This window comes from Theropithecus gelada, chromosome 19, assembly GCF_003255815.1.
Source record: "Theropithecus gelada isolate Dixy chromosome 19, Tgel_1.0, whole genome shotgun sequence".
Taxonomy (NCBI): Eukaryota; Metazoa; Chordata; class Mammalia; order Primates; family Cercopithecidae; genus Theropithecus; species Theropithecus gelada.
Window position 1 is genome coordinate 39,217,190 of NC_037687.1, and position 26,354 is coordinate 39,243,543.

The 26,354-nt window shown below is 51.8% G+C and overlaps 2 protein-coding genes across 3 annotated transcripts; both read right to left on the reverse strand.

Moving 5' to 3' along the window:
• Nucleotides 1–219: 219 nt before the first annotated feature.
• On the reverse strand, nt 220–18,310 carry RAB4B (RAB4B, member RAS oncogene family). The gene is made up of 8 exons (XM_025366917.1): nt 17,755–18,310; nt 16,071–16,151; nt 15,672–15,786; nt 12,720–12,782; nt 12,482–12,636; nt 9,481–9,576; nt 9,262–9,392; nt 220–598 (listed from the first exon to the last, which is right to left on the reverse strand). The coding sequence occupies exons 1-7, from the start codon at nt 17,768–17,770 to the stop codon at nt 9,277–9,279; spliced, it is 642 nt and encodes a 213-aa protein (XP_025222702.1). The 5' UTR covers nt 17,771–18,310; the 3' UTR covers nt 220–598; nt 9,262–9,276.
• Nucleotides 18,311–18,651: 341 nt separating this feature from the next.
• MIA (MIA SH3 domain containing) lies at nt 18,652–21,884 on the reverse strand. 2 transcript variants are annotated; one of them, XM_025366919.1, is made up of 5 exons: nt 21,856–21,884; nt 21,398–21,530; nt 21,182–21,315; nt 19,058–19,168; nt 18,652–18,748 (listed from the first exon to the last, which is right to left on the reverse strand). In XM_025366919.1, the coding sequence occupies exons 2-5, from the start codon at nt 21,522–21,524 to the stop codon at nt 18,725–18,727; spliced, it is 396 nt and encodes a 131-aa protein (XP_025222704.1). In that variant the 5' UTR covers nt 21,525–21,530; nt 21,856–21,884; the 3' UTR covers nt 18,652–18,724. The 2 variants fall into 2 exon arrangements, with proteins under 2 accessions (XP_025222704.1, XP_025222703.1); XM_025366918.1 differs by lacking the exon at nt 21,856–21,884 and having other exon boundaries at nt 21,398–21,690.
• Between the last annotated feature and the right edge of the window lie 4,470 nt (nt 21,885–26,354).

The following is a 26,354-nucleotide window of genomic DNA, read 5'->3' on the forward strand; positions in this document are numbered from 1 at the left end:
GCTGAGGCAGGAGAATCTCTTGAACCTGGGAGGTAGAGGTTGTGGTGAGCCAAGATCGCGCCATTGCACACCAGCCTGGGCAACAAGAAGGAAACTCCCATCTCAAAACAAACAAACAAACAAAAAACAGAAACAAGGCCCCCAAACACCATGATATTTGATTCTTCCATCAGGGACCTCTTCCATCTCCCTGCCATCTCAGAATAATGGAGGCCAAGACACAGGTGTAAACAATGCTTTATGGGGGTAGGGTGGGTGCTGGACAGGCCTCCAGGTAATAAATAACAGGTACTAGCAACAGCAGGGCCAGGCGGGGAGGTAGGGACAAATGACCCTGGTCTCAGGCTTTGGGAGCTCTTGGGGTATGGTTAGGGGTTCAGGGGGACAGAGGTTAGCCAAGACAGAGGAAGCAGCAGCAGGTACGGGATCCCCCTTCCCCCGTGGCTCAGTCTTGCCCCAAAGCCAGGCCCCACCAAGGAAGGGGGGACAGGTGGCGGCGCAGCTTCTCCGGGGCCAGGGCAGGTTGGGACATGGCCTCTCGGAGCCTGGGCCTGGGCCCCAGCCGGAAGGGCAGAGCTGGTCCTGAAGAACAGGTGAGCTGAAAGAGAAGGGTGTGGTGACCTGCAGGGTCCCTGGGGTCTGTCCAGCTGGTCTCTATCTCATTTCCAGGTATTTCCCTGCCCTCCTATCTACATCGGTCTGTCCATACCTTTCTTCTCCCAATTTCTACATTGTCTGATTTTCCGTCTCTCCCCTGCAGGTAATTTGGGGCTTGCGCTGAGGGTACCTGCATCTCCCTGTTTGTTTGCCTCAGAAAGCTAAGTCTGTAAAGCCACATTTCAACATCTAAATATCATGAATCTGGCTGGACGCGGTGGCTCACGCCTGTAATCCCAGCACTGTGGGAAGCCAAGGCGGGAGGATTGCTTGAGCCCAGAAGTTTAAGACCAGCCTAGGCGACACCACGAAACCCCATCTCTACAAAAAAATACAAACATTAGCCAGGCGTAGTGGCATGCACCAGTAGTCCCAGCTACCTGGGGGGCTGAGATGGGAAGATGGCTTGAGCCTGAGAGGTGGAGGTTGCAGTGAGCCAAGATTGTGCCACTGCACTCCAGCCTAGGCAACAGAGTGAGACTGTCTCAAAAAAATAAATAGGCTGGGCGCGGTGGCTCACACCTGTAATCCCAGCACTTTGGGAGGCCAAGACGGGCAGACCACAAAGTCAGAAGTTCAAGACCAGCATGGCCGGCCGGGCGCGGTGGCTCAAGCCTGTAATCCCAGCACTTTGGGAGGCCGAGGCGGGCGGATCACGAGGTCAGGAGATCGAGACCATCCTGGCTAACATGGTGAAACCCCGTCTCTACTAAAAATACAAAAAACTAGCCGGGCGTGGTGGCGGGCGCCTGTAGTCCCAGCTACTCGGAGGCTGAGGCAGGAGAATGGCCTGAACCTGGGAGGCGGAGCTTGCAGTGAGCCGAGATCGCGCCACTGCACTCCAGCCTGGGTGACACAGCGCGAGACTCCGTCTCAAAAAAAAAAAAAAAAAAAAAAGACCAGCATGGCCAATGGTGAAACCCTGTCTCTACTAAAAATACAAAAATTAACCAGGCATGGTGGCAGGCGCCTGTAGTCCCAGCTGCTTGGCAGGCTGAGGCAGAAGAATCGCTTGAACCCAGGAGGCGGAGGTTGCAGTGAGCCAAGGTCACACCACTGCACTCCAGCCTGGGTAGCAGAGGGAGACTCTATATCTCCAAAAAAATTAAATAAATAAATAAATAAAATGAACCTGCCTTTGTATCTTTCTGAGTCCCTCTATGTTCCTGGATCACCCTGGCTCTAAGTCTCATTTCAGTGTTCCCCAAACTGGGGAGACGTTAGGTTAGTGTTTCTCACTTTGGTTGTATATAGCATTAACTGGGAGCTTCCAGAAATGCTGAAACTGGCTGGCTCATGTCTTTAATCCCAGCACTTTGGGAGGCCAAGGCGGGAGAATCGCTTGAGGCCAGGAGTTTGAGACCAGCCTGGGCAACATAGTGAGACCCCATCTCTATTTATGTTTTAATTAAGAAAAAAAAAAAGTCCTGAAACCACTTCAGAATCTCTGGGGTGAGGCCTGGGCATCAGTATATTTTAAAGTTCTCCAGGTAATTCTAACGTGTGTCACTACCTTGGTGGGGAAATCAGTTTGGTGGGCCTTGACCGATTTTTAAATTCAAATAGAATAGGATAGAACAGCAAATATCAGAGTGCATCCTATATAATAAGAATATTCTATTGATTGGGTGGGTGCAGTGGCTCAAACCTATAATCCTAGCACTTTGGGAGGTAAAGGCAGGAGAGGATCACTTAGGCCCAGGAGTTCGAGACCAGCCTGGGCAACACAGACACTGTCTCTACAAAATTAAAACATTATTTTAAAAAAAAATTTTTTTTTTTAAATGCAGGTGCATCACCTGAGGTCAGGAGTTTGAGACCAGCCTGGACAACATGTTGAAACCCTGTCTCTACTAAAAATACAAAGAAATTAGCTGGGCATGGTGGTAGACACTTGTAATCCCAGCTACTAGGGAGGCTGAGGCAGGAAAATCACTTGAACTCAGGAGGCAGAGGTTTCAGTGAACCAAGATCACACCATTGCACTCCAGCGTGGGCAACATGAGTGAAACTCCATCTCAAAAAATAATAATAATAATTTTAAAACATATATTATATTGGTTGGCTGGGCTCGGTGGCTTATGTCTGTAATCCTAGCACTTTGGGAGGCTGAGGGAGAGGATTGCTTGAGGCCAGGAGTTTTTTTGTTTTGTTTTGGTTTGGGTTTTTTTTTTTTTTTTTTTTGAGACAGAGTCTTGCTCTGTCACCCATGCTGGACTGCAGTGGCGCGATCTCCGCTCACTACAACCTCCGCTTCCAGGGATCAAACGATTCCTCTGCCTCAGCCCCCTGAGTAGCTGGGATTACAGGCGCATGCCACCACGCTCAGCTAATTTTTGTATTTTTAGTAGAGATGGGGTTTTACCATGTTGGTCACCCTGGTCTCGAACTCCGACCTCGTGATCTGCCTGCCTCAGTCTCCCGAAGTGCTGCGATTACAGGCGTGAGCAACCACACCCAGCAAGGTCAGGAGTTTAAGACCAACCTGGCTAACATAGTGAGACCATATCTCAAAAAAAAAAAAAGAAAGAAAGAAAAGAAAAAAGGAAAAGAGGCCAGGCATGGTGGCTCCCACCTTTAATTCCAGCACTTACAGGAATGCTGAGGTGGGTGAATCGCTTGAGTTCAGGAGTTCGAGACCAGCCTGAGCAACATAGTGAAACCCCATCTCTTCAAAAAATAAAAATACAAAAATTAGCCGGGCGTGGTGGTGCACACCAGTAGTCCCAGTTACTTGGGGGGCTGAGATGGGTAGATGACTTGAGCCCAGGAGGTCAAGGCTGCAGTGAGCTGAGATGGTGCCACTGCACTCCAGCCTGGGTGACAAAGTGAGAACCTTCTCAAAAAAAAAAGGTAAAGGAAAAGAATATTACATTGGCCAACAGAGACAGAAAACAAATTGGTAGTTGCCAGGGGCTGGGGGAATGGAGAGTGACTGCTTAATAAGTATGGGGTTTCCTTTTAGGGTAATGAAAACATTCTGAGGCCAGGCACAGTGGCTCACGCCTGTAATCCCAGCACTTTGGGAGGCCGAGGCGGGTGGATCACCTGAGGTCAGGAGTTCGAGCCAGCCTGGCCAACATGGTCAAACCCCGACTCTACTAAAAATACAAAAATTAGGTGGGTGTGGTGGTGCATGCCTGTAATTCCAGCTACTCCAGAGGCTGAGGCAGGAGAATCGCTTGAACCCGGGAGGCGGAGGTTGCAGTGAGCCAAGATCGCTCCACTGCACTCTAGCTGGGTAACAGAGCGAGACTCTGTCTCAAAAAAAAAAAAAAAGAAAAGAAAACATTCTGGAACAACACAGAGGTGGTGATTGCACAACCCTGTGAATGAACTGAATGCCATTGAATTGTACACTTTGAAAAGTCACGTAAATGTATATTATGTGACTTTCACTTCAGTGCCAAAAAACGAAAGAATACTGGTGGTAGGAAAATGTGTTTGAGTTTTATATGTGGGTGGGATCTTCTACAGTCAGTCCTAGATCAACACGTAAAATATATTTCTTCCTGCAGATTGCAGTCAACAAAGTGTGAAAAAGGCTTGCCTTGTTACATTTGACCTACTGAGGGCAAACTCTAGGACAGAGTCTCTGCTACGCCCTGAGGTGAAGAGGACACACCCATTCCTTTGAGCTCAGCCCAAAGATGGCTAAGAAGAAAAGTTTAAAAACAGCCCTCATCGATCAAGTCTTGACCACAAGGCGCCATTCTGAGCACTTTCGTGAATTAACTTATTTCTTCTCAACACCTATAGAAGCAGGTGCTATTATTAGCCTCATTTTACAGATAAGCAAACTTCTTGCTCAGGCACAGCAGGTGCAAAGTCCTGGAAGGACAAGAGAGCACTTTCTGAAGACATCATCCTTGATTCCTCTCTCTCTTTCAGATTACACATCCATTCCATCAGGAAATCATGTTGGCTCTGCCTTCCAAGTAGATCCAAGGTCTAACCACCTGCTCCCCACCTGTCCCACCCTGGAGCTGCCAAGGGCTGGGAGGGGATTGAGCATCAAGTATAGAAGGGAGAATTGGCAAGACATACACATCCCCCAGAGAGGGGGGAATGGGACCAAACCCTGCAGGGTTTTGAAAGCCCATCAAGAAGTTTGGGTCCGGGTGCAGTGGCTCACGCCTATAATCCCAGCACTTTGGATGCTGAGGTGGGTGGATCACTTGGGGCCAGGAGTTTGTGAGCAGCTGGCCAACATGGTGAAACCCTGTCTCTACTAAAAATACAAAAAATTAGCTGGCGTTGGTGGCCGGTGCCAATAGTCCCAGCTACTCAGGAGGCTGAGGCACCAGAATTGCTTGAACCCAGGAGCGGAGGTTGCGGTGAGCTGAGATCACGCCACTGCACTCCAGCCTCGGTGACAGAGTGAGACTCTATCTTAAAATATAAAAAAAAAAAAGTTTGGACCAAGCATGGAGGAACAAGTAGTGCTTCCTGGAGGAGGGAAGGAGGTTGCCAGGGAAAACAGGGTAGGAATGGTGTTGCAGGCAGAGGCCCAGCATGATGAGCAAGGGCCCAGAGGAATGGGAAGAACTTCAGTGTGGCTGGAGTGGCCTGAGAGGTAGGGAGACGGACAAGTGGCTGAGGCCGGTGAGGCTGGGCTGGCAGGGGCCAGTCCCTGCAGAGGGTCAAACGCCAGGCTGAGGAGTTCCGCTGTGTCCTGGGACCCTGAGAGGCATGGATGGTTTTGAACAAGGGAGCGAGAGGAGCAGATGTGTGTATTAGAAAGACCCAGTGGCCGCATCAAAAGGAGACAGGATTGGCCGGGCGCGGTGGCTCAGGCCTGTAACCCCAGCACTTTGGGAGGCTGAGGCCGGTGAATCACCTGAGGTCAGGAGTTTGACACCAGCCTCACAAACATGGCAAAACCCATCTGTATTAAAAATACAAAAATTGACAGGTGCAGTAGCTCACGCCTGTAATCCCAGCACTTTGGGAGGCCAAGGCGGGTGGATCATGAGGTCAGGAGATCAAGACCATCAAAAAAAAAAAAAAAACAACAACTAGCTGGCCATGGTGGTACACGCCTGTAATCCCAGCTATTTGGGAGGCTGAGGCAGGAGATTCACTTGAACCCAGGAGGCGGAGGTCACAGTGAGCCAAGATGGTGCCACTGCGCTACAGCCTGGGTGACAGAGTGAGATTCTCTCTAAAACAAAACAAAACAAAAAAAATGGCTCACGCCTGTAATCCCAACACTTTAGGAGCCCGAGGCAGGCGGATCACAAGGTCAGGAGATCGAGACCAACCCGGCTAACACGGTGAAAGCCCGTCTCTACTAAAAAAAATACAAAAAATTAGCCAGGCGTGGTGGCGGGTGCCTGTAGTCCCAGCTACTCGAGAGGCTGACGCAGGAGGATGGCGTGAACCCGGGAGGCAGAGCTTGCAGTGAGCCGAGATCATGCCACTGCACTCCAGCCTGGGCAACAAAGCGAGACTCTGTTTCAAAAAAATAATAATACAAAAGACAGGACCGAAGAAAAAAAAAAAAGATTGGCCAAAACTGGAAGACAAAGAGTCTGGGGAGGACGTGGACCCTATTCCCTTCTCAGCCATTCCTCTGCCCGCCCCCTCGTCCTGTACTCCACCATTTCTCCCCTGGACTTTGCAGCAGCTTCCTCTCTGGTGTCCTGGTGACCCCCTCTGCCTCTCACAGCCTCTTCTCTTTATGCAGGCAGAGGAACTCTATGTACCCCTGAATCGGACCCTGTCCCTCCTCTGTTTAGAAGCTTCCCGTGGCTCCCACACAGGGTATAAGCCAGAGGCTTCCCCAGGGCCTACAGGCCCTAACTGATCTGCTTCCTCCAACCCCTGACCCCATCTCATGCTGTACCCGCGACACACACACAGGTCCTCCATGACGCCAACACTGGCTGCTTCGGTCACCCTCACCCACGCCAGGCATGCCCCTCACTAGCAGCGTTGCACTTGCTGTGCTCTCGGGCAACACTCTTGCCCCAGATCCCCACAGGCCTCCCTGTCTCCCCTCCTTTACTCAAATGTCATCTTCTCAGTGAGGCTTCCATCATCTTGTTTAAAAGTACACTCTAGGCTAGGTGCAGTGGCTGACACCTGTAATCCCAGCACTTTGGGAGGCTGAGGTGGGCGGATCACGAGGTCAAGAAATCGAGACCAACCTGGCCAACATGGTGAAACCGTCTCTACTAAAAATACAAAAATTAGCTGGGCATGGTGGCACACACCTGTAGTCCTACCTACTCAGGAGGCTGAGGCAGGAGAATCGCTTGAACCCAGGAGGCAGAGGTTGCAGTGAGCCAAGATCATGCCACTGCACTCCAGCCTGGTGACAGAGCGAGACTCCATCTCAAAAAAGAAAAAAGAAAAAAGAAAAAAAGGACGGGTGCGGTGGCTCACGCCTGTAATCCCAGCACTTTGGAAGGCCAAGGCAGGCAGATCACCTGAGGTCGGGAGTTCCAGACCAGCCTGACCAACATGCAGAAACCCCATCTCTACTAAAAATACAAAATTAGCCAGGCGTGGTGGCGCATGCCTGTAATCCCAACTACTCAGGAGACTGAGGCAGGAGAATTGCTTGAACCCGGGAGGCAGAAGTTGCAGTGAGCCAAGATTGAGCCATTGCACTCCAGCCTGGGCAACAAGAGTGAAACTCCGTCTCAAAAGAAAAAAAAAAAAAAGTACACTCTTGGCCAGGCGCAGTGACTCACGCCTGTAATCCCAACATTTTAGCAGGCTGAGGGTGGGTGGATCACTTGAGGTCAAGAGTTTGAGACCAGCCTGGGCAACATGGTGAAACCCCGTCTCTACTAAAAATACAAAAAATTAGCTGGGCATGGTGGTAGTCACCTGTAATCTCAGCTACTCACGAGGCTGAGGCGGGAGAATCACTTGAACCCCAGAAGCGGAGGTTGCAGGGAGCCGAGATCGTGCCACAGGACTCCATCCTGAGTGACAGAGCGATACCCCATCTCAAAGAAAAAAAAAGTACACTCCTCCACCCTATCCACCCGTTTGTGCTTGTTTTATTTTTCTCCATAGTTCTTACCTCCCTCACTACTACATACTTTACTTATGTATTTCTTTTCTTTTTTTTTTTTTTTTTTTTGAGACAGTCTCGTTCTGTCACCCAGGCTGGAGTGCAGTGGTGCATGGTCACAGCTCACTGCAGCCTCAAACTCCTGGGCTCAAGTCATCCTCCCCCCTCAGCCTCCTGAGCAGCTGGGACTCCAGGTGCACACTACCACGCCTGACTAATTTTAAACAACTTTTTGTGGAGATAAGGTTGCTTTGTTGCCCAGTCTGGTCTCAAAGTGATCTTCCCATCTCACCCTGCCAAAGTGCTGGGATTACAGGTGTGAGCCACTGCACCCAGCCGACTCACATCTCGTTTATCACCTGTCTCCTCCAAAGAGAATGTCAGCACCATGAGGATGGGAGTCTGTTTTACTCCCTGCTATATCCCCAGTGCCTTGAGCAGGGCCTGGCACACAGCAGGCGCTCAATAAATCGTTGGAGAACTATGAGTGGAAGGGTCAAGGTCTAGGGCAGGAAGCTGGCCTGGAGCTGCAGGGGACAGGTGGATTCCCTGTGGCCCAGAAGATGTCTCCTTTTTTTTTTTTCTTTTTTGAGACAGAGTCTTGCTCTGTCGCCCAGCCTGGAATGCAGTGGCTAAATCTTGGCTCACTGCAACCTCCACCTCCCAGGTTCAAGTGATTCTCCTGCCTCAGTCTCCCGAGTAGCTGAGAATATAGGCATGTACCACCATGCCTGGCTAATTTTTGTATTTTTAGTAGAGAAGGGGTTTCACCATGTTGGCCAGGCTGGTCTCGAACACCTGACCTTATGTATCCCCCCGCATCACATGCAACCCCTCTGCCTGTGTCCCCTCATCCCACCCTGACCCCTCTGCCTGCCCTATCCCACCCCTGATCCCTCTGCCTGTGCCTCAACCCTGGCCCTGACCCCCCTGGGCCTCTCCCCTGCTGGCTCTGACCCATCTCCCCCAGTCTCCCAGTGCTTCCCCATCTGGTCCTGACCTTTCTTTTTTTTTTTTTTTGAGACGAAGTCTTGCTCTTGTCACCCAGGCTAGAGTGCAATGGCGTGACCTCAGCTCACTGCAACCTCCACCTCCTGGGTTCAAGCGATTCTCCTGTCTCAACTTCCCAAGTAGCTGGGATTACAGGCACCTGCCACCACACCTGGCTAATTTTTGTATTTTTAGTAGAGAGCGGGGGTTTCACCATGTTGGCCAGACTGGTCTCGAACTCCTGATCTCAGGTGATCTGCCCGCCTCAGCCTTCCAGAGTGCAGGGATTACAGGTGTGAGCCACTGTGCCCAGCCTGGCCCTGACGTTTCTGAGCTGTCACTGTCTGGAAGTGGGTCTGTCCCTCCACCCCCACCCAGTGAACTGCCTCCGCCCACCTGGGCCTCCCAAAGCGCTGAGATTACCGGCCACTGCGCCCAGCCAGATGCCTGCTTTAGCTTGTGTGCTTTTGCACCTTTCTCTCTCACTCTGTTTCTCTTGCCATGACATGTTCAGTGTCTATCTCCACACCACCTCCCCTATTCCCAGGAGACCACCCTGCCTCTCTGAGCCCCCAGTGTCCCACCTGGCTCCGCAAGGCTCAGCAGCCACACGGCTGAGGGGCCACGGCCTGGGCACTCCGAGGCTGCCGAAGCTGGCGGAGGGACGCGTCCCCGTACTGGATGCCGGATCCCATCCTCTCGGGGTCTAGCTCGCCTGTCGGGGAAGGGGAGAGGTCAGCACTGGTGGCCTGGAGACCCCCAGGCCTGCCCTCCGCTCCCACTCGGGCCGGTCGGGGCCTCACCTGAGTCAATCTTGTTGAGGATGGTGCGGGCACACTTGAGGAACGCCTCTTCCACGTTCTCACCTGTGAGAGCGCTGGTCTCCAGAAACATCAGCTCTGCAGGGACACACACTCTGAGGTCAGGGCCCCAGTCAGTCCCCACCCTCCACTGAGCTCTCACCTGCTGACTCTCATCCTGTTCCTCCAATGTTCCATCTCTGCTTACCCTCACCTCAGGCCTCTGCGCATGCCATTTCCCTGCCATTGATGTCCACTTCCCCATATGCCCACCCAGCTCTTCCTTCAGAGCTCAGCTCACACAGCTCCTCCTCCAGGAAGTCCTCCCTGACTGCCTAGGCTAGGTAAGGTGCCTACTTAGGGCTCCCACAGCTTCTTGTGGCCCCCTATCCTGGCCCTGACCCCTCTGCTTGTGTCTCCTCATCCTGACCCCAACCCTCTGCCTGGGTCCCCGTTGTACCCCCCAGACCCTTCTGCCTGGGCCTGCCCCATTCTACCCCTGACCCTTCTGCCTGGGCCTGCCCCATTCCACCCCTGACCCCTCTGCCCATGCTCCCCCATCCCATGCAACCACTCTGCCTGTGCCCCCCAAACTTGGCCTTGACCCCTCTACCTGGGCTCCCCATCCCACCCCAACCCTCTGCTCATGCTCCCCATTCCATGTAACTCCTTTCCCTGTGCCCCCTCATCCCACCTGACCCCTCTGCCTCTGCCTGCCTTATCCGAGCCCTAACCCCTCTACCTGTGCCTGCCCTATCCCAGCCCTGACGCCTCTGCCTGTGTTCTCCATCCCACCCCAATCCCTCTGCCTGCTCCCCCAATCCTGGCCCTGGCCCCTCTGGGGCTCTCCCCTGCTGGCTCTCACCCCTCTCTCCCGGTGCTTCGCCATCAAGCCCTGACCTTTCTGGGCTGTCACTGTCTGGCAAGCGGGTCTGTCCTTCCACCCCCACCCACTGAACTGTGAGCTCCATGCAGATTGGGCCTAGGGCTGTCTCCAACACTGTGTCCCTAGCACCATCTAGGACAGGCACAGGCCAACCAGAGTCTACCCATCAGCCTCGTGAAAAGGTCCCACAGTCAGAAAATCAGAGCCGGATTCACACCCACACCTCTCTGATGGCAAAACCTCCTTTAAAACCTGGAGGTTGCAAACCAGGGGAACATAAGCAGATCTCAAGCCACCAGATGTGGGTGGTTTGGCCAACACAATGTTTTCAAATGAGTTTATACTTGCAAACCTTTTTTCTTTGTTTTTTTCTTTGAGACAAAGTATCTCTCTGTCCCCTAGGCTGGAGTGCAGTGGTGCGATCATAGATCACTGCAGCCTCGAACTTCTGGGCTCAAGTGATCCTCCTGCCTCAACCTCCTGAGTAGCCCGGACCACAGGCCTATACCACCACACCCAGCTTTTTTTTTTTTCTTTTTTTGTAGAGGTAGGGTCTCCCTCTGTTACACAGGCTGGTCTCAAACTCCTGACCTCAAGTGATCCTCCTACCTTGGCCTCCCAAAATGCTGGGATTACAGGTGTGAGCCATTGTGGTTGGCCCTTGCAAGCCTTTTGGTATGGGTTGTCAGTATGCTGCACTCCCCTTAACACTAGTGCCTGTTACTCTAGGATCTACCCCATCCCATCTCCTATACTCAAAAATGTGCCTTTTGCCAGGTGTGGTGGCTCACACCTGTAATCCCAGCACTTTGAGAGGCTGAGGCGGGCAGATCACAAGGTCAGGAGTTCAAGATCAGCCTGGCCAATATGGTGAAACCCCGTCTCTACTAAAAATACAAAAGTGTGTGGTGGCGTGTGCCTGTAGTCCCAGATACTCGGGAGGCTGAGGCAGAAGAATCACTTGAGGCCGGGCACCGTGGCTCACGCCTGTAATCCCAGCACTTTGGGAGACCGAGGCGGGCAGATCACAAGGTCAGGAGATGGAGACCACAGTGAAACCCATCCCTACTAAAAATACAAAAAATTAGCCGGGCGCGGTGGCGGGCGCCTGTAGTCCCAGCTGCTCAGGAGGCTGAGGCAGGAGAATGGTGTGAACCCGGGAGGCGGAGCTTGCAGTGAGCCGAGATTGCGCCACTGCACTCCAGCCTGGGCAACAGAGCTAGACTCCGTCTCAAAAAAAAAAAGAAGTTGCAGTGAGCCGAGACTGCACCACTGTACTCCAGTCTGGGTGACAGAGCAAGACTCCGTCTCAAAAAAAAAAAAACAAAAAAAACTGCTTTTCACCCAGGGCCATCTGGGGTTGCAATCTCTACATTAAACCAATACCCGGGAAGGTGCGGTAGGAAGGAAAAAATAGATAAAATAAAATATAATAAAACAATTAATTAAACCAATACCCTGTGCTGCCTCCCCACTGTAGGCGAAACCTTAGCAGCCAATATTAATCTAGCACCTGCTCTGTGGCAGGTGCTGAGGACTTTCCACAGACAATCTCCCTTAATCATCACAGCACACTGTGAGGCGGAAACGCTGTGATCCCGCTTTCCAGATGAGGAAACTGAGAACCAGCGTAATCACACAGCTCACTGGGGTCAACACTTAGGGATTTTTTGTTTGTTTTTTGTTTTTTTTTTTTTTTTGGAGACAGGGTCTTGCTCTGTCTCCCAGACTAGAGTACGATGTTGTGATCACAGCTCACTGAAGTCTTAAACTCTCAGGCTCAGGTGATCCTCCTGCCTCAGCCTCCACTGTAGCTGGGACTACAGGTATAAGCCACCACACCCACCTAGTTTTTAAAATTTTTTGTAGAGATAGGATCTCACTACGTTGTCCAGGCTGGTCTCAAACTCCTGGGCTCAAGCAATCCTCCCACTTTGGCCTCCCAAACTGCTGGGATTACAGGTGTGAGCCACCATATCCAGCCAACACTCAATTTTGAACCCAGACCTCTGAACCTCCATGTTCCCCTGCTGGGCACAGCCACTCAGAGCCAGTAAACCCACGGTCCCTGTGGACTGTCCACCCCCACCACCACCTGGTCCACAACACAGCCCTCACCATTCTCCTGGGCAAAGCGGGAGGCCTCCAGGAAAGTGACCTCCCGCTCAGGGTCCAGGTCCTTCTTGTTGCCACAGAGGATGACCACGATGTTGGGGCTGGCCAGGGTGCGGGCATCCGTCAGCCAGGCAGCCAGTGAGTTGTATGTCTCCCGGCTGTGGAGAAGGGAGAGAGGAGGGAGGCAGTGCAGAGAGGAGCCACCCATGCCCTGCCCCACCCACCCACCCCGGGCACCCACCTGGTGATGTCGTACACCAGCAGGGCTCCAGCTGCCCCTCGGTAATAACTCCGCGTCACCGACCTGTGGGGCCAGGGGGACCCAGTCACCCCCAAGGCTGGGGTCTGCCCCGAGAATGCCCCCCTCTGCAGACAGAGACTGGTGGTTCGGAGGCCCCCCTTCACTGCTGGCCCATCCCCCAAAACCTGGCCTTGGTTGGGTTGCCATGCAATTCCTCTCTGTTCTTGCATCCTTGCAGTCCCTCTCTCTTTGCCTCTCTCAGCTTCTATCTCACTTAGCTGGCCAGCTGCCTCTGTCTGTAAGTCTCCCGTCTTTGTCTCTCCCCATGTCCCTGTCTTTCCATTGGTCTCTTTTTCTCTCTCTGTCTCTTACATGTGTGTCTTTTTTTAATTTTAATTTTAATTTTTTTGATGGTCTTGCTCTATAGCCCAGGTTGGAGTGAGTGGCACAATCTCGGCTCACTGCATCCTCGAACTCCTGGGCTCAGTCTCCCAGGGGAGGGATCCTCCCACCTCAGCCTCTGGAGTATCTGGGACTACCAGTGTGCACCACCACACCTGGCTAATTTCTTAATATTTTTTGTAAAGATGGGGCTTTGCTAGGTTGCCCAGGCTGGTCTCCAACTCCTGGGCTCAAGTGATTCTCCTGCCTTAAGCTATGGGTCTTTTTTTTTTTTTTTTTTTTTTTTTTTTAGTAAGAGTCTCACTCTGTCTCCCAGGCTGCAGTGCGCCATGATCTCGGCTCACTGCAACCACTGCAACCGCCACTTCCTGGGTTCAAGCGATTCTCCCACCTCAGCCTCTTGAGTAGCCAGGATTACGGATGCATGCCACCACATCGGCTAATTTTTGTATTTTTCGTAGAGATGGGGTTTTGCCATGTTGGCCAGTCCGATCTCAAACTCCTGACCTCAAGTGATCCGCCCACCTTGGCCTCCCAAAGTGCTAGGATTACAGGCGTGAGCCACTGTGCCCAGCCCTACGTGTCTTTTATGGATTGATTGATTGATTGAGATGGAGTTTTGCTCTTTCACCCAGGCTGAAGTGCAATGGCGTGATCTCGGCTCACTGCAACCTCTGCCCCCCGGATTCAAGTGATTCTCCTGCCTTAGCCTCCCAAGTAGCTGGGATTACAGGCATGCACTGCCACATCCAGTTAATTTTTGTATTTTTAGTAGAGATGGGGTTTCGCCATGCTGGCCAGTGTGGTATTGAACTCCTGACCTCAAGTGATCCACCCGCCTAGGCCTCCCAAAGTGCAGGGATTACAGGTGTGAGCCACCGTGGCTGGCCCTATTTAATTTCCTATTTCTCCCTGTCTTTTTTGTTTGTTTCACCTCTCTGGCTCTCTCATGCTTACTTTTGCCTTCCCATGCATTTGTGCATTCGTTCATTCAACATTTTCTGAGCAAATCTCCCCTTTGCCTGGCCCTGCCCAAGCGCTATGCAACATCTGCTTATCATTGTCCTGCTGTGTCAGGTGGAGGCTCCTTCCCAGTGTAGCCAACTCTGCATTCTCAGTCTCACCAGTCTGGGTCCTTCTGGAACTCATGCAATCATTCCACAAGCATTTACTAAGCACTCACCGTAAACCTAGCCCATGCCACACACCTGTCTATCCTTCAGCCCGTCTCTCTGCCTCTGGGCTCTGTGCACCTCAGGCAGTGAATCCATACACAAGTATTAACTCAGCTACTATGCTGCCATAGATCACACTTTTCCACGGACCGAATTCCCTCTATTTCTCTCCCTGCTCTCTGTCTCTGTTTCTCAGACTCGCCTAAGGTTTCTATGTGTCGATCAACTTTTCTGCAGTCATTTCCTGAAGACCTACCATGTGTTGAGCCCTATGCATTTCCCTCTCCCTCTCCCACAACACGTCCATTTCTCCATTTCTCTTTTGGAAAGATGGGATTTCACAATGTTGCCTGGGCTGGTCTCAAACTCCTGGACTCAAGCAGTTCTCCTGCCTTGGCCTGTGTGTCTTCAGTTCCCTATTTCTCGCTGTCTCTCTTTCTGTTCCATCTCTGTGGCTCTCATGCTCACCCTTGCCTTTCCATAAATCTATGCATTCATTCATTCATTCAATGTCCAACTACACCTGTCCGACTTGCCCTGTCTCCCTCTCTGCCTCTGACCTGTTTCTCTGTGTCTCCTCACCTCCTTTATTTATTTATTTATTTTTGAGACAGAGTCTCGCTCTGTCACGCCAGCTGGGGAGAACTGGTGCAATCTTGACTCACTGCAACCTGTGCCTCCCAGGTTCAAGCAATTCTCCTGCCTCAGCCTCCCGAGTAACTGGCATCCACCACCACAGCCTAGCTAAATTTTTTTTGTATTTTTAGTAGAGACAGGGTTTCACCATGGTGGTCTGGAACTCCTGACCTCAAGTGATCCACCCGCCTCAGCCTCCCGAAGTGCTGGGATTATAGGTGTGAGCCACTGTGCCGGGCCTCCTTACCTCCCTTATCATTCTCTTCAACTCTCTTAGTCTCTGTCTCTCTTGCTCTTTTCCTTTCTGGGTGTGTGTCTCTCAAGTTTCCCCTTCTCTTTCTGTTTCAATGTCTCTCAGTCTCTATCCCTCACCCCCTCCCCAAGCCACTTTTCTCTATCTCTTTTTCTTTCTTTGAGATGGGGGTCTCGCTATGTTGCCCAGGCTGGTCTCGAACTTCTGGGCTCAGGCAATCTTCCCACCTTGGCCTCCCAAAGCACGGGGATTACTGGCATGAGCCACTGCATCTGGCCCCTACCTCTTTTTCTTCCGCCATCTCTTTCTCTCTCCAGTACTCCCTCTCTCCTTGGATATATATACCTGCTAACTACGGTGTCTCTTCTCTCTCTCTCTGCCTTGTCTGCCCTCTCAGTGTCTCCAAGTGACTCTACACACACGTCTCTCTCTCTCTTTCCTTCTCTCTCTCTCTCCTCATCACCCTTGGGAGCCCAGCCCACCTACCGAAACCGCTCCTGGCCAGCCGTGTCCCAAATCTGTAGCTTCACAGTCTTCCCACCCACGTTGACCACCCGGGATCCAAACTCCACGCCGATCGTGTGGTTGGAGTCCTGTTTGACTGGGAGTGGGAGGAACAGAAGGGGCAGTGCAGGGAGAGAGGAGGCAGCTCAGAGGATCCCCCATCCTCCAAGGCCTTCTCAGTCTCTACAAACCCATTCTCATTGCTGGAGTGACTGAGGTCAAGGAGAACCTAGTAAAGGACATATGACAAAGCAAGGACCAAAAAGCCAGGACTGGACTTGTCCCTATGGCCAGCCCTGCCCTCCCCACCAGCTGCCCACCAGCCCACACCATGCCCATAACCACAGCTCAGGGTTCCCAGGACCACTGCGGGAAACTCACACTTATTCTCAATGAACTGATGAAGGAGACATGATTTGCCAGTTCCTGCACTGCCAATCACCAGGAATTTGAAGAGGAAGTCTGACCAGATGGAGCCAAAATCAGGGATACCCACAGGGAGAGAAAGATACAGGGAAAAAGATGGATTCCAATCCAATCTGTCTCTCTAACCGTCACAGTTAGAGGGAGAGAAACAGACATAGGCAGAAACAAACCAATAGGTAACAGTAACAGATAACTCTTATGTAGTACTTGCCATGTGCCAGGCACATTCTATGTATTTTTTTCAACTTTTATTTTAGGTTCAGGGGATACATGTGCAGGTTTTTTTTTGTCCTTGTTTTTGTTTTTTCGAGACAAGAGTTTCACTCTTTGTTGCCCAGGCTGGAGTGCAATGGCGCAATCTTGGCTCACCGCAACTTCCACCTCCCAGGTTCAAGCAATTCTCCTGCCTCAGCCTCCCGAGCAGCTGGGACTACAGGCATGCGCCACCACGCTCAGCTAATTTTGTATTGTTAGTAGAGACGGGGTTTCTCCATGTTGGTCAGGCTGGTCTCAAACTCCCGACCTCAGGTGATCCGCCCACCTTGGCCTCCCAAAGTGCTGGGATTACAGGCGTGAGCCACCGTGCCCAGCCCACACGTGCAGGTTTGTTACATAGGTCAATTGTGTGTTGTTGTGGGCCAGGAACAGCTCTAAAGGTCTTTACTCACATCAACAGCTCACATCATCCTCAGGAAAACTCTATGAGGGAGGTAGCCTAAAAATTATTCCCCTTTTCCAGATGAGGAAACAGGCCAGAGAGGTTAACTGACTTGCCCCAAGTGACAGAGCTAGGCAGAAGTGAGATTCAAACTTAGGCCAAGGGCTCCAGAGTCCATCGCTAAAGTCTCTTGAAAGCTATTTAAACAAGGACTACCATCTAGCCCTTGTTCCTCTTCACCTCCTACCACCCTCTGACTCATTCACTCCACTATAGCTCCTGACCTTCAGTCTATTCCCTGAAAACGACAAGCTGGTTCTCACCTCAGGGTCTTTGCACTCTTCTCTTCTGTATTTGTTGAACGAATGCAGCTCCCTCTGACTCCTAAACCTGCGCTTCCCCCGCCTCCAATCACCACCTCCTGTGCTGCATCCCTACTGATTTTCCACTTCCCGACCTCTCCTTCCCTCCCTCTGCCCAGACCGTGGCTCCATTCTCATGCATAAGCCCCACCCCTTGCCACTAAGTCCTGCCCCTAACTCAAGAACAGCCCATACCCAAACCCATTCCAGAGCTCTCTCCAGCCAGATCAACCCCAGGGTCCCGAGCTTCCATCCAGTGTTCCCTCTAGCCCATAAGCCCGACTCCTGCCATTCACGCAGTCAGCCCCGCCCCTTCACTCAGGCTCCGCCCAGATCCATTAAGGCCCACCTCTTCCCTCAGGGCCTCCCTGAACCCCTAAGTACCAGCTCCCTCAAATCCCGCCCCAGATCTATTTAACCCACGCACCAGACCCTCAGGCTCCACCTAAATCGATTAAGCTCAGCCTCAGACCCACTAAACCCCTCCCAGCATCCACTTAGGCCCTGCCTCCATAACACCAGACCCCGCCCCCTGATCTACAAAGCCCCGCCCATTCCCACAGGCCGCATCCTCCCGGGGCCCAGACCCAGGACCCCGGCTTCGGCCCACCACCCTCACCGTAGGTCTCGGCCATGACTCGGTCGCGGCCGCTGAGGGCCGCAATATGGCGCCGCGGCCGCGCCTGCTCCTCGGCTGGCAGCCGCTCCACTCCGGCTACAGCCCCGGCTTCTTCCTACTCCCCGGGCCCGGCACCGCCACTTCCGCCTCCGCCCCCCTCCAGCGCGACCCGCTCCAGCAGCTGGATACAAGACCACGCTTTCCGAAGGGCGGGATTGGTGGACTCGCGGGCAGAGGGCGGGACAAAAGGCGCGGATTGGTGGCATGAGAGGGGCCCAGCCCAAAGGGGCGGGACCGAGGCCAGCGATTGGCTGAGCAAGTGGGAAGGGACGTGCAGAGCTGCTTTGCCGAGCCGAGGAACGGATTTAGTCTGGAGTCCGGGGGCAGAGTCGAGTCTCCGGATTGGATTGGAGCGGACTTGGGGGAGGGGATACGAATGCAAAGAAGGGGGCACGGGCAGAATTGACAGAAAGAGGCTGGAAGAGGAGCTGATCTTGAGCTGGCGGGAGCGATTACTGGTCTCAAAGGCAAAAAGGAGGAAAACTCGGAAGATAGGCGCAGGTTACTTCCGGCCTCCCTTTGCAAATAATCTTCCAAGAAAACCTTTGCTGTGCGATTTATATCCTCCGCGTAGTCCCATTGGCTCCCTCCCACTGGTCTAGAGAGGACACTACAACCCCCTAGTTGGGCTGCTTAGGTTTTCCTTTGCTTGTGTCAGAAACCTAAGCTTAGGAGCCCTCCTACCGCACACGGCTTTCATCAGTGAAACACTGCCTAGCAACCACTGACGTTACCATATGCAGCGGGTTAACTGGTTCGATTCAGGAACCCAGAGAAACATTTCATTTGTATAGTTCCCACCCCACCCTACCCCACCCCAAAGACCACAGAGACAGGCCGTTTGCACTGGGCTGACTGTATTTGCATAAAGCCAAGGAGGGTAAACGGCAGGGCCAGCGGTAGGCTGAGCTCACTGGCAGTAGAAATCCCATTTCTGAAAAAGAGAAAGGGGAAGCAGTGGAGAGAAAACCAGCGGTCACACCACAAAGGATCTAGTGGTTTTTGCAAAGGCTGCAGCTGCAGGGCCCAGGTCTGGCCACGCAAGTGCTACGCAAATTAGCCTAGAGCCCTCTAATCTTTGCACCTCCCAACCGGACCCATTTTAGGGGTGAGAAAATTGAGGCAGGGAAAGAATTTCTCCCAGCGCACACACCTAGGGAGCCAAGGGTGGGAGCATTTTTGCCCATCCCCACAACCTAAGGGTCCTCCCCCCAGATTTTTTGCCAGCCCCCATGACACTCACGTCTGTCTTCACATCGACTTTGCCAGGTTTCAGGGTCTGGTCCTCCCGGACAATGCTACTGGGGAAATAGCCCAGGCGAGCGGCCAGATCTCCATAGTAATCTCCCTGAACCTAAGGAAGAGGAGTTAAAAGCTAGGGTCTGGGAAGATGGCAAGCTTATGCCTGCTGAAGGCTTTACATTCTCCCTTCTCCCTGATCTCCATGTAACTGGCTCCATCCTTGTCATACGAATCTCAGCTTAAATGTAACCTGTTCAGCCGGGCGCGGTGGCTCAAGCCTGTAATCCCAGCACTTTGGGAGGCCGAGACGGGCGGATCACGAGGTCAGGAGATCGAGACCATCCTGGCTAACAGGGTGAAACCCCGTCTCTATTAAGAAATACAAAAAAATCTAGCCGGGCGAGGTGGCGGGCGCCTGTAGTCCCAGCTACTCGGGAGGCTGAGGCCGGAGAATGGCGTGAACCCGGGAGGCGGAGCTTGCAGTGAGCTGAGATCCGGCCACTGCACTCCAGCCTGGGCGACAGAGCGAGACTCCGTCTCAAAAAATAAATAAATAAATAAATGTAACCTGTTCAGAAGCCTTTTCTGACCACCCAAGTCAGTCTCTGTTAATACTCACAGCAGCGCGTATTTGCTTTTATTATTATTTTGGAGACAGGGTCTCACTGTGTCGCCCAGGTTGGGGTGCAGTAGCATGATCACGGCTCACTGTAGCCTCAACTTCTGGGCTCAAGCAATCCTCCCACCTCAGCCTCCTGAGTAGCCGGGACCACAGATACACACCATGACGGCCAGTTAATTTTTAATTTTTTGTAGAGGGGGGAGGTCTTACTATGTTGCCCAGGCTGGTCTCGAACTCCTAGGCTCAAGCTATCCTCCCAACTTGGCCTTACTTGGGATTACAGGTGTGAGCTACCGTGCCCGGCTGCTATTTTTTATGACTTGCTTTTTGCTCATTTCTCTCCATTAAAATAAAAAGGATCAGGCCGGGCGTGGTGGCTCAAGCCTGTAATCCCAGCACTTTGGGAGGCCGAGACGGGCGGATCACGAGGTCAGGAGATCGAGACCATCCTGGCTAACACGGTGAAACTCCGTCTCTACTAAAAATACAAAAAACTAGCCGGGCGAGGTGGCGGGCGCCTGTAGTCCCAGCTACTCGGGAGGCTGAGGCAGGAGAATGGCATAAACCTGGGAGACGGAGCTTGCAGTGAGCTGAGATCTGGCCACTGTACTCCAGCCTGGGTGACAGAGCGAGACTCCGTCTCAAAAATAAATAAATAAATAAAAATAAAAATAAAATAAAAAGGATCATTTGTTGCTGTATCTTGGTATCTAGAACAGAACGTGGGACCATAGCAGCTGCCCTAAAATTGGTAAATAAAGTGAAAATAGGCTGGGGGGGCGGTGGCTCACACCTAGAATCCCAGCACTCTGGGAGGCCAAGGCGGGCAGATCATGAGGTCAAGAGTTCAAGACCAACCTGGCCAGTATGGTGAAACCCTGTCTCTACTAAAAATACAAAAATTAGCCAGGTGTGGTGGCGCATGCCTGTAATCCCAGGTACTCAGGAGGCTGAGGCAGGAGAATCACTTGAACCCAAGAGGTGGAGGTTACACTGAGCCGAGATCACACCATTGTACTCCAGCCTGGGTGACAGAGCAAGTCTCTGTCTTGGAAAAAATTAAAAATAAATAAATAAGGGCCGGGCGCAGTGGCTCACGCCTGTAATCCCAGCACTTTGGGAGGCTGAGGTGGGCGGATCATGAGGTCAGGAGTTCGAGACCAGCCTGGCCAATATGGTGAAACCCTATCTCAACTATAAATACAAAAATTAGCCAGGCGTGGTGGCACGTGCCTGTAGTCCCAGCTACTCAGGAGACTGAGGCAGAAGAATCGCTTGAACTCGGGAGGTGGAGGTTGCAGTGAGCCCAGATCTCGCCACTACACTCTAGCCAGGGCAACAGAGTGAGACACTGTCTCAAAAATAAATAAATAAAGTAAGTAAGTAACAATATACCCCCACAATGTCTATTTCAGTTCATCCCCCTCAAATCTTCCCTTCATGGGGATAATGAGTCTACCCCAGCCCTGTACCCTTCCCCTCTTTCACTCTCCCAAGACTCACGCTGCCTCCCCAGAAGAGCCGCCCACGGCCCTTCAGCTTGGAGAAGACATACACCACTTGGCCCCGGTGAATGGTCAGGAATCGGCAGTCGGGGGCCATGTAGTCCTGAAGGGCCACAGCCATGGAGATAGGGTCTAGGGAAGGAATAGAAGGGAATGCAACACCCTCCACACAGGCTAACACCCCAAGCCCCCAGTTCTCCCTCCCCACTCTTACGGCTGCACTCCTGGTCTGCACACAGCTTCCGGTCAGCCAGCTTGGGCATAGGGCCACCCCCGACACCAGGTCCGGAGAAGGCAGACAGCAAGACGATGACACCAAGGAACACCAGGGACCAGGCCATCGTGGACTGTGAGCAAGAGAGTGAGCAAAGGGGTGCTGAGGTCTCCAATTTCCTCCCCTCCCTCTCTCCCATAGCTCAAGGAAACTTGTGTTTTTGGTCTTATCCCCGCCCTAAACCAGTCCCAAATTTCGCCCACACCACCTAGAAGTTGCTACCCAGCCAGAACCATTTCAAGGATAGGGTAAAGGCTGCAAGCCCAAGGAAATTCCCAGATAAGGTCCAAAGCAGCTCACAGCTTTCCCAGTGACAGCCCCCTCCTCAATAATCACAGAGGCCCAGACAAGGTGGTTGAGATATTCAATTCCATCTTCTCTTGAGTTGGCTTATGTACCTGGGCTCCTCTGCTGTCCCCTCTGGCGACAGAAGCAGGAGGAGCCTGTAAGGAAAATCACCTTGGAATTTCCTGTGCTGTGGGGCAGGAGAACAAGGCAGCCCTTTGATGACCAGAAACAGCTCAGCCCTGGAGTACTGACTGAATATTGTATGCTGAACCTTAGGCTAGGCAATGTCCCACCACGATCACTGTTTATCTGCACCAGCTGCTTCCCACTGGATGACCTGGGCTAAGCTATTTCTCCTCACAGAGCCTCAGCATCCTTATATGTAAAATGGGAACAATAAAAAAGGCCAGTAGTTATAGAGCATTCACCAAGTACGTATTTATCTTATGAACTCAAATGGATACTCTGTATCATGTCAGGAGTGATTATAAACCCTCCCTTTCTTTTTTGAGACAGGGTCTCACCCTGTTGCCCAGGTGGAGTGCAATGGTGCCATTGTGGCTCACTGCAGCCTCAACCTCCTAGACTCAGGCAATCCTCCCACCTCAGCCTCCTGAGTAACTGGGACTACAGGCACTAGCCACCTATGCCCGATTAATACATTTTTTTACAATAATTATTTTGAGGTAGGGTCTTGCTCTGTTGCCCAGGTTGGAGTACAGTGGCATGATCCTGGTTCACTGCAGCCCCTATTTCCTGGGCTCAAGCAGTCCTCCCACCTCAGCCTCCCGAGTAGCTGGGACCACAGACATGCACCATTATGCTCAGTTAATTTTTTGTATTTTTGGTAGAGACAGGGTTTCGTCATGTTGCCCAACCTCGTCTCAATCTCCTGGGCTCAAGCAATCTGCCCACCGTGGCTTTCCAAAGTGCTGGGATTACAGGCATGAGCCACCAAGCCCAGCCTAATTTAATTTTTTGAGACAGGATCTTGCTGTTGCTCAGGCTGAAGTACAGTGATGTGATCATCGCTCACTGCATCCTTGAACCCCTGGGCTCACGAAATCCTCCCCCCTCAGCCTCCTGAGTAGAATAGTAGGCGGGTCACCATTCTTGGATGATTTATTTTTATTTTTCTAGAGCCAGTGCCTTACTATACTGCCTGGGCTGGTCTTGAGCTCATGTCCCCAAGCGATCCTCCCGCCTCAGCCTCCCAAAGCACTGGGATTACAGGCATGAGCCACCAATGCCTGGCCTATAACCCCTTGTTACATGGAAATGAAAGTGTGGAGTTAAGGAACTTGTCTAAGGCTTACAGAGCCAGGAAGTGGAGAAGTGGAGGGGCTAAGACTTGTATCCAGGCCCACAGCCATTGCTATGCTATCTTTTTTTTTTTTTTTTTTGAGATGGAGTCTCATATTGCAGTGGTACTATCTCGGTTCACTGCAACCTCTGCCCCGGATTCAAGCAATTCTCCTGCCTCAGCCTCCCGAGTAGCTGGGATTACAGGCATGCACCACTATGCCCAGCTATTTTTGTATTTTTAGTAGAGACAGGGTTTCTCCATGTTGGCCAGGCTGGTCTCGAACTCCCAACCTCAGGTGATCCACCTGCCTCGGTGTCCCAAAATGCTGGGATTACAGGCGTGAGTCACCACGCCTGGCCCGAAAGATTTTTTTTCACAGACAGGGTCTCACTCTGTCGCCCAGACTGGAGTACAGTGTCACAGTCACAGCTCACTCAGCCTTGAATGACTGGGCTCAAGCTAATCCTCCCACCACGGCCTCCTAAGTAGCCGTGACTATAAGTGTGAGCCACTGCACCTGGCTTCGAAATGCAATTTTTTTTTTTTTTTTTTTTTTGAGACGTTGTTTCGCTTTTGTTGCCCAGGCTGGAGTGCAATGGTGCAATCTTAGCTCCCTGCAACCTCCCCTTCCCGGGTTCAGGTGATTCTCCTGCCTCAGCCTCCCAAGTAGCTGGGATTACAGGCCTGCGCCACCACGCCCAGCTAATTTTGTATTTTTAGTGGAGATGGGGTTTCACCATGTTGGTCAGGCTGGTGTCTAACTCCTGAACTCAAGTGACCCACCCGCCTTGGCCTCCAAAAGTGTTGGGATTACATGTGTGAGCCACTGCACCCGGCCCCACTTTAAAACCCTTTTTAAAAAATTATTTCTTGGCCTGGAGCAATGGCTCATGCCTGTAATCCCAGCACTTTGAGAGACCGAGGCGGGTGGATCACCTGAGGTCAGGAGTTCTAGACCAGCCTGACCAACATGGAGAAACCCCATCTCTACTAAAAATACAAAAAAAGTAGCTGGGCATGGTGGCACATGCCTATAATCCCAGCTACTAGGGAGGCTGTGGCAGGAGAATTGCTTGAACCTGGGAGTCAGAGGTTGTGGTGAGCCGAGATAGTGCCATTGCACTCCAGCCTGGGCAACAAGAGTGAAACTCTGCCTTAAAAAAAAAAAAAAATTATTTCTTCATTCAGGCCAGGCATGGTGGCTTACTCTTGTAATCCCACCACTTTGGGAGGCTAAGCCAGGCGGATCACTTGAGGTTAGGAGTTTTGAGACCAACCTGGCCAACATGGTGAAAATACAAAAATTAGACAGGCGTGGTGGTGCACACCTGTAGTCCCAGCTACTTGGGAGGCCAAACCAGAATCGCTTGAAACTGGGAGGTGGAGGCTGCAGTGAGCCATGCCACTGCACTCCAGCCTGGATGAGAGAGTGAGATCCTGTCTCAAAAAAAAAAAAAAAATCAGCTGGGCGCGGTGGCTCACACCTATAATCTCAGCACTTTGGGAGGCCAAGGCAGTCAGGTCACAAGGTCAGGAGCTTGAGACCAGCCTGGTCAATATGGTGAAACCCTGTCTCTACTAAAAAATACAAAAATGAGTCAGGCGTAGTGGCACGTGCCTGTAGTCCCAGCTACAGGGACTGAGGAGGCTGAGGCAGGAGAATTGCTTGAAACTGGGAGGTGGAGGTTGCAATGAGCCAAGATCATGCCACTGCACTCCAGCCTGGGTGGCAGAGTGAGACTCCTGTCTCAAAAAAAAAAAAAAAAAATCATTTCTTCATTCATTAAAGATTTCATGAGTACATAAAGTATGCTAGGCCTTGATCCAGACCCTGGAGATTCATCAAGGAATGAAAAATAAAGGGGAGATAATCAATGAATAAAGTTCAGATATATGATAGTGTGTGAAGTATTAAGGATACTCAGAAAGAACACTCAAGAATCAGCTGTGGGGACTGTGCCCCCTGCCCCATATTACTGATGAAGCCACAAAGAAGTAGAAGTGACTTCAATTCCCAAAGCCCAATGCAGATATCTCCTGTCGCATACTTAGCCTAAGGCCAACATTGGCGCAGTGCAGTGGCTCATGCCTGTAATCCCAGCACTTTGGGAGGCTGAGACAGGAGGATTGCTAAAGCCTAAAAATTTGAGACCAGCCTGGGTAACACAGCGAGACCCTCATAGCTACAAAAAGAAAAAAAAAGAAAAACTAGCTGGGCATGGTGGTACACACCTATAGTCCCAGCCACTCAGGAGGTTGAGGTGGGAGGACCACTTGAACCCAGGCGGTAGAGGCTGCAGTGAGCCATGATCATGCCACTGCACTCCAGAGCAAGACCCTGTTTAGAAAAAAAAAAGACCAAAATTATCAACTTTTCTGTGGGTCGAATATCTCAGGCTCAAAGTCTGCTATAAGGCTGCAATCAGCCTGTCAGCCAGGGGTACAGTTTCATCTGAAGGCTGAACTGTGGGAGGACTGCTTCCAAGCCCATTCAGGCAGCTGTTGTGGAGATTCAGTTGTTTGTGGGAACTGGACTGAGGGCCTCTGTCCTCAGTTTTCTTGACACATGGACCTCTACAGACAGCTCACAACATAGCAGCTGGATATACCCCCACTTTGTACTCTCCCTCCATATTGCAGCCACAGGAACAGGGTCACTGAGCAGCACAAATTTTTTTTAATTTTTTTAGACTTTTGAGACAGAATCTCGCTCTGTCACCCAGGCTGGAGTGCAGTGGTGCAATCTTGGCTTAGTGCAACCTCCGCCTTCCAGGTTCAAGCAGTTCTTCTGCTTCAGCCTCCACGTAGCTGAGACTACAGGCACGTGCCACCATGCCCAGCTAATTTTTGTATATTTAGTAGAGACGGGGTTTCACCATATTGGCCACACTGGTCTCGATCTCCTGACCTCAAGTGATCCACCCACCTCAGCCTCCCAAAGTGCTGGGATTACAGAGGTGAGGCACTGCGCCCGGCCTCTTTTTTTTCATCTCTCACCTCCAAAGTGTGCTTCAGAGATCCACAGGCTGAGCATCCTTCTCCAGAGGGTCTGCCTTGCTCCCAGGGACCCTCACCTCTAGACAGGCAAGTCCAAGCGTTTTTTAGAAGAGAATGGACACACACAGGCTTGGGGCCAGGGAGGAGTTTGTCAGGGATGAAGACTAGGTCTGTGCCATGTCTACAAACCCAACACTAAGCACCATGAACTCAGCTCAAATGCACCTTCTCAGAGGGGTTTTCTGGACCACTCATTACTGTTCCCAGCCCCACCACCCCCTTCACATCAGGACTTTTTTTTTTTTT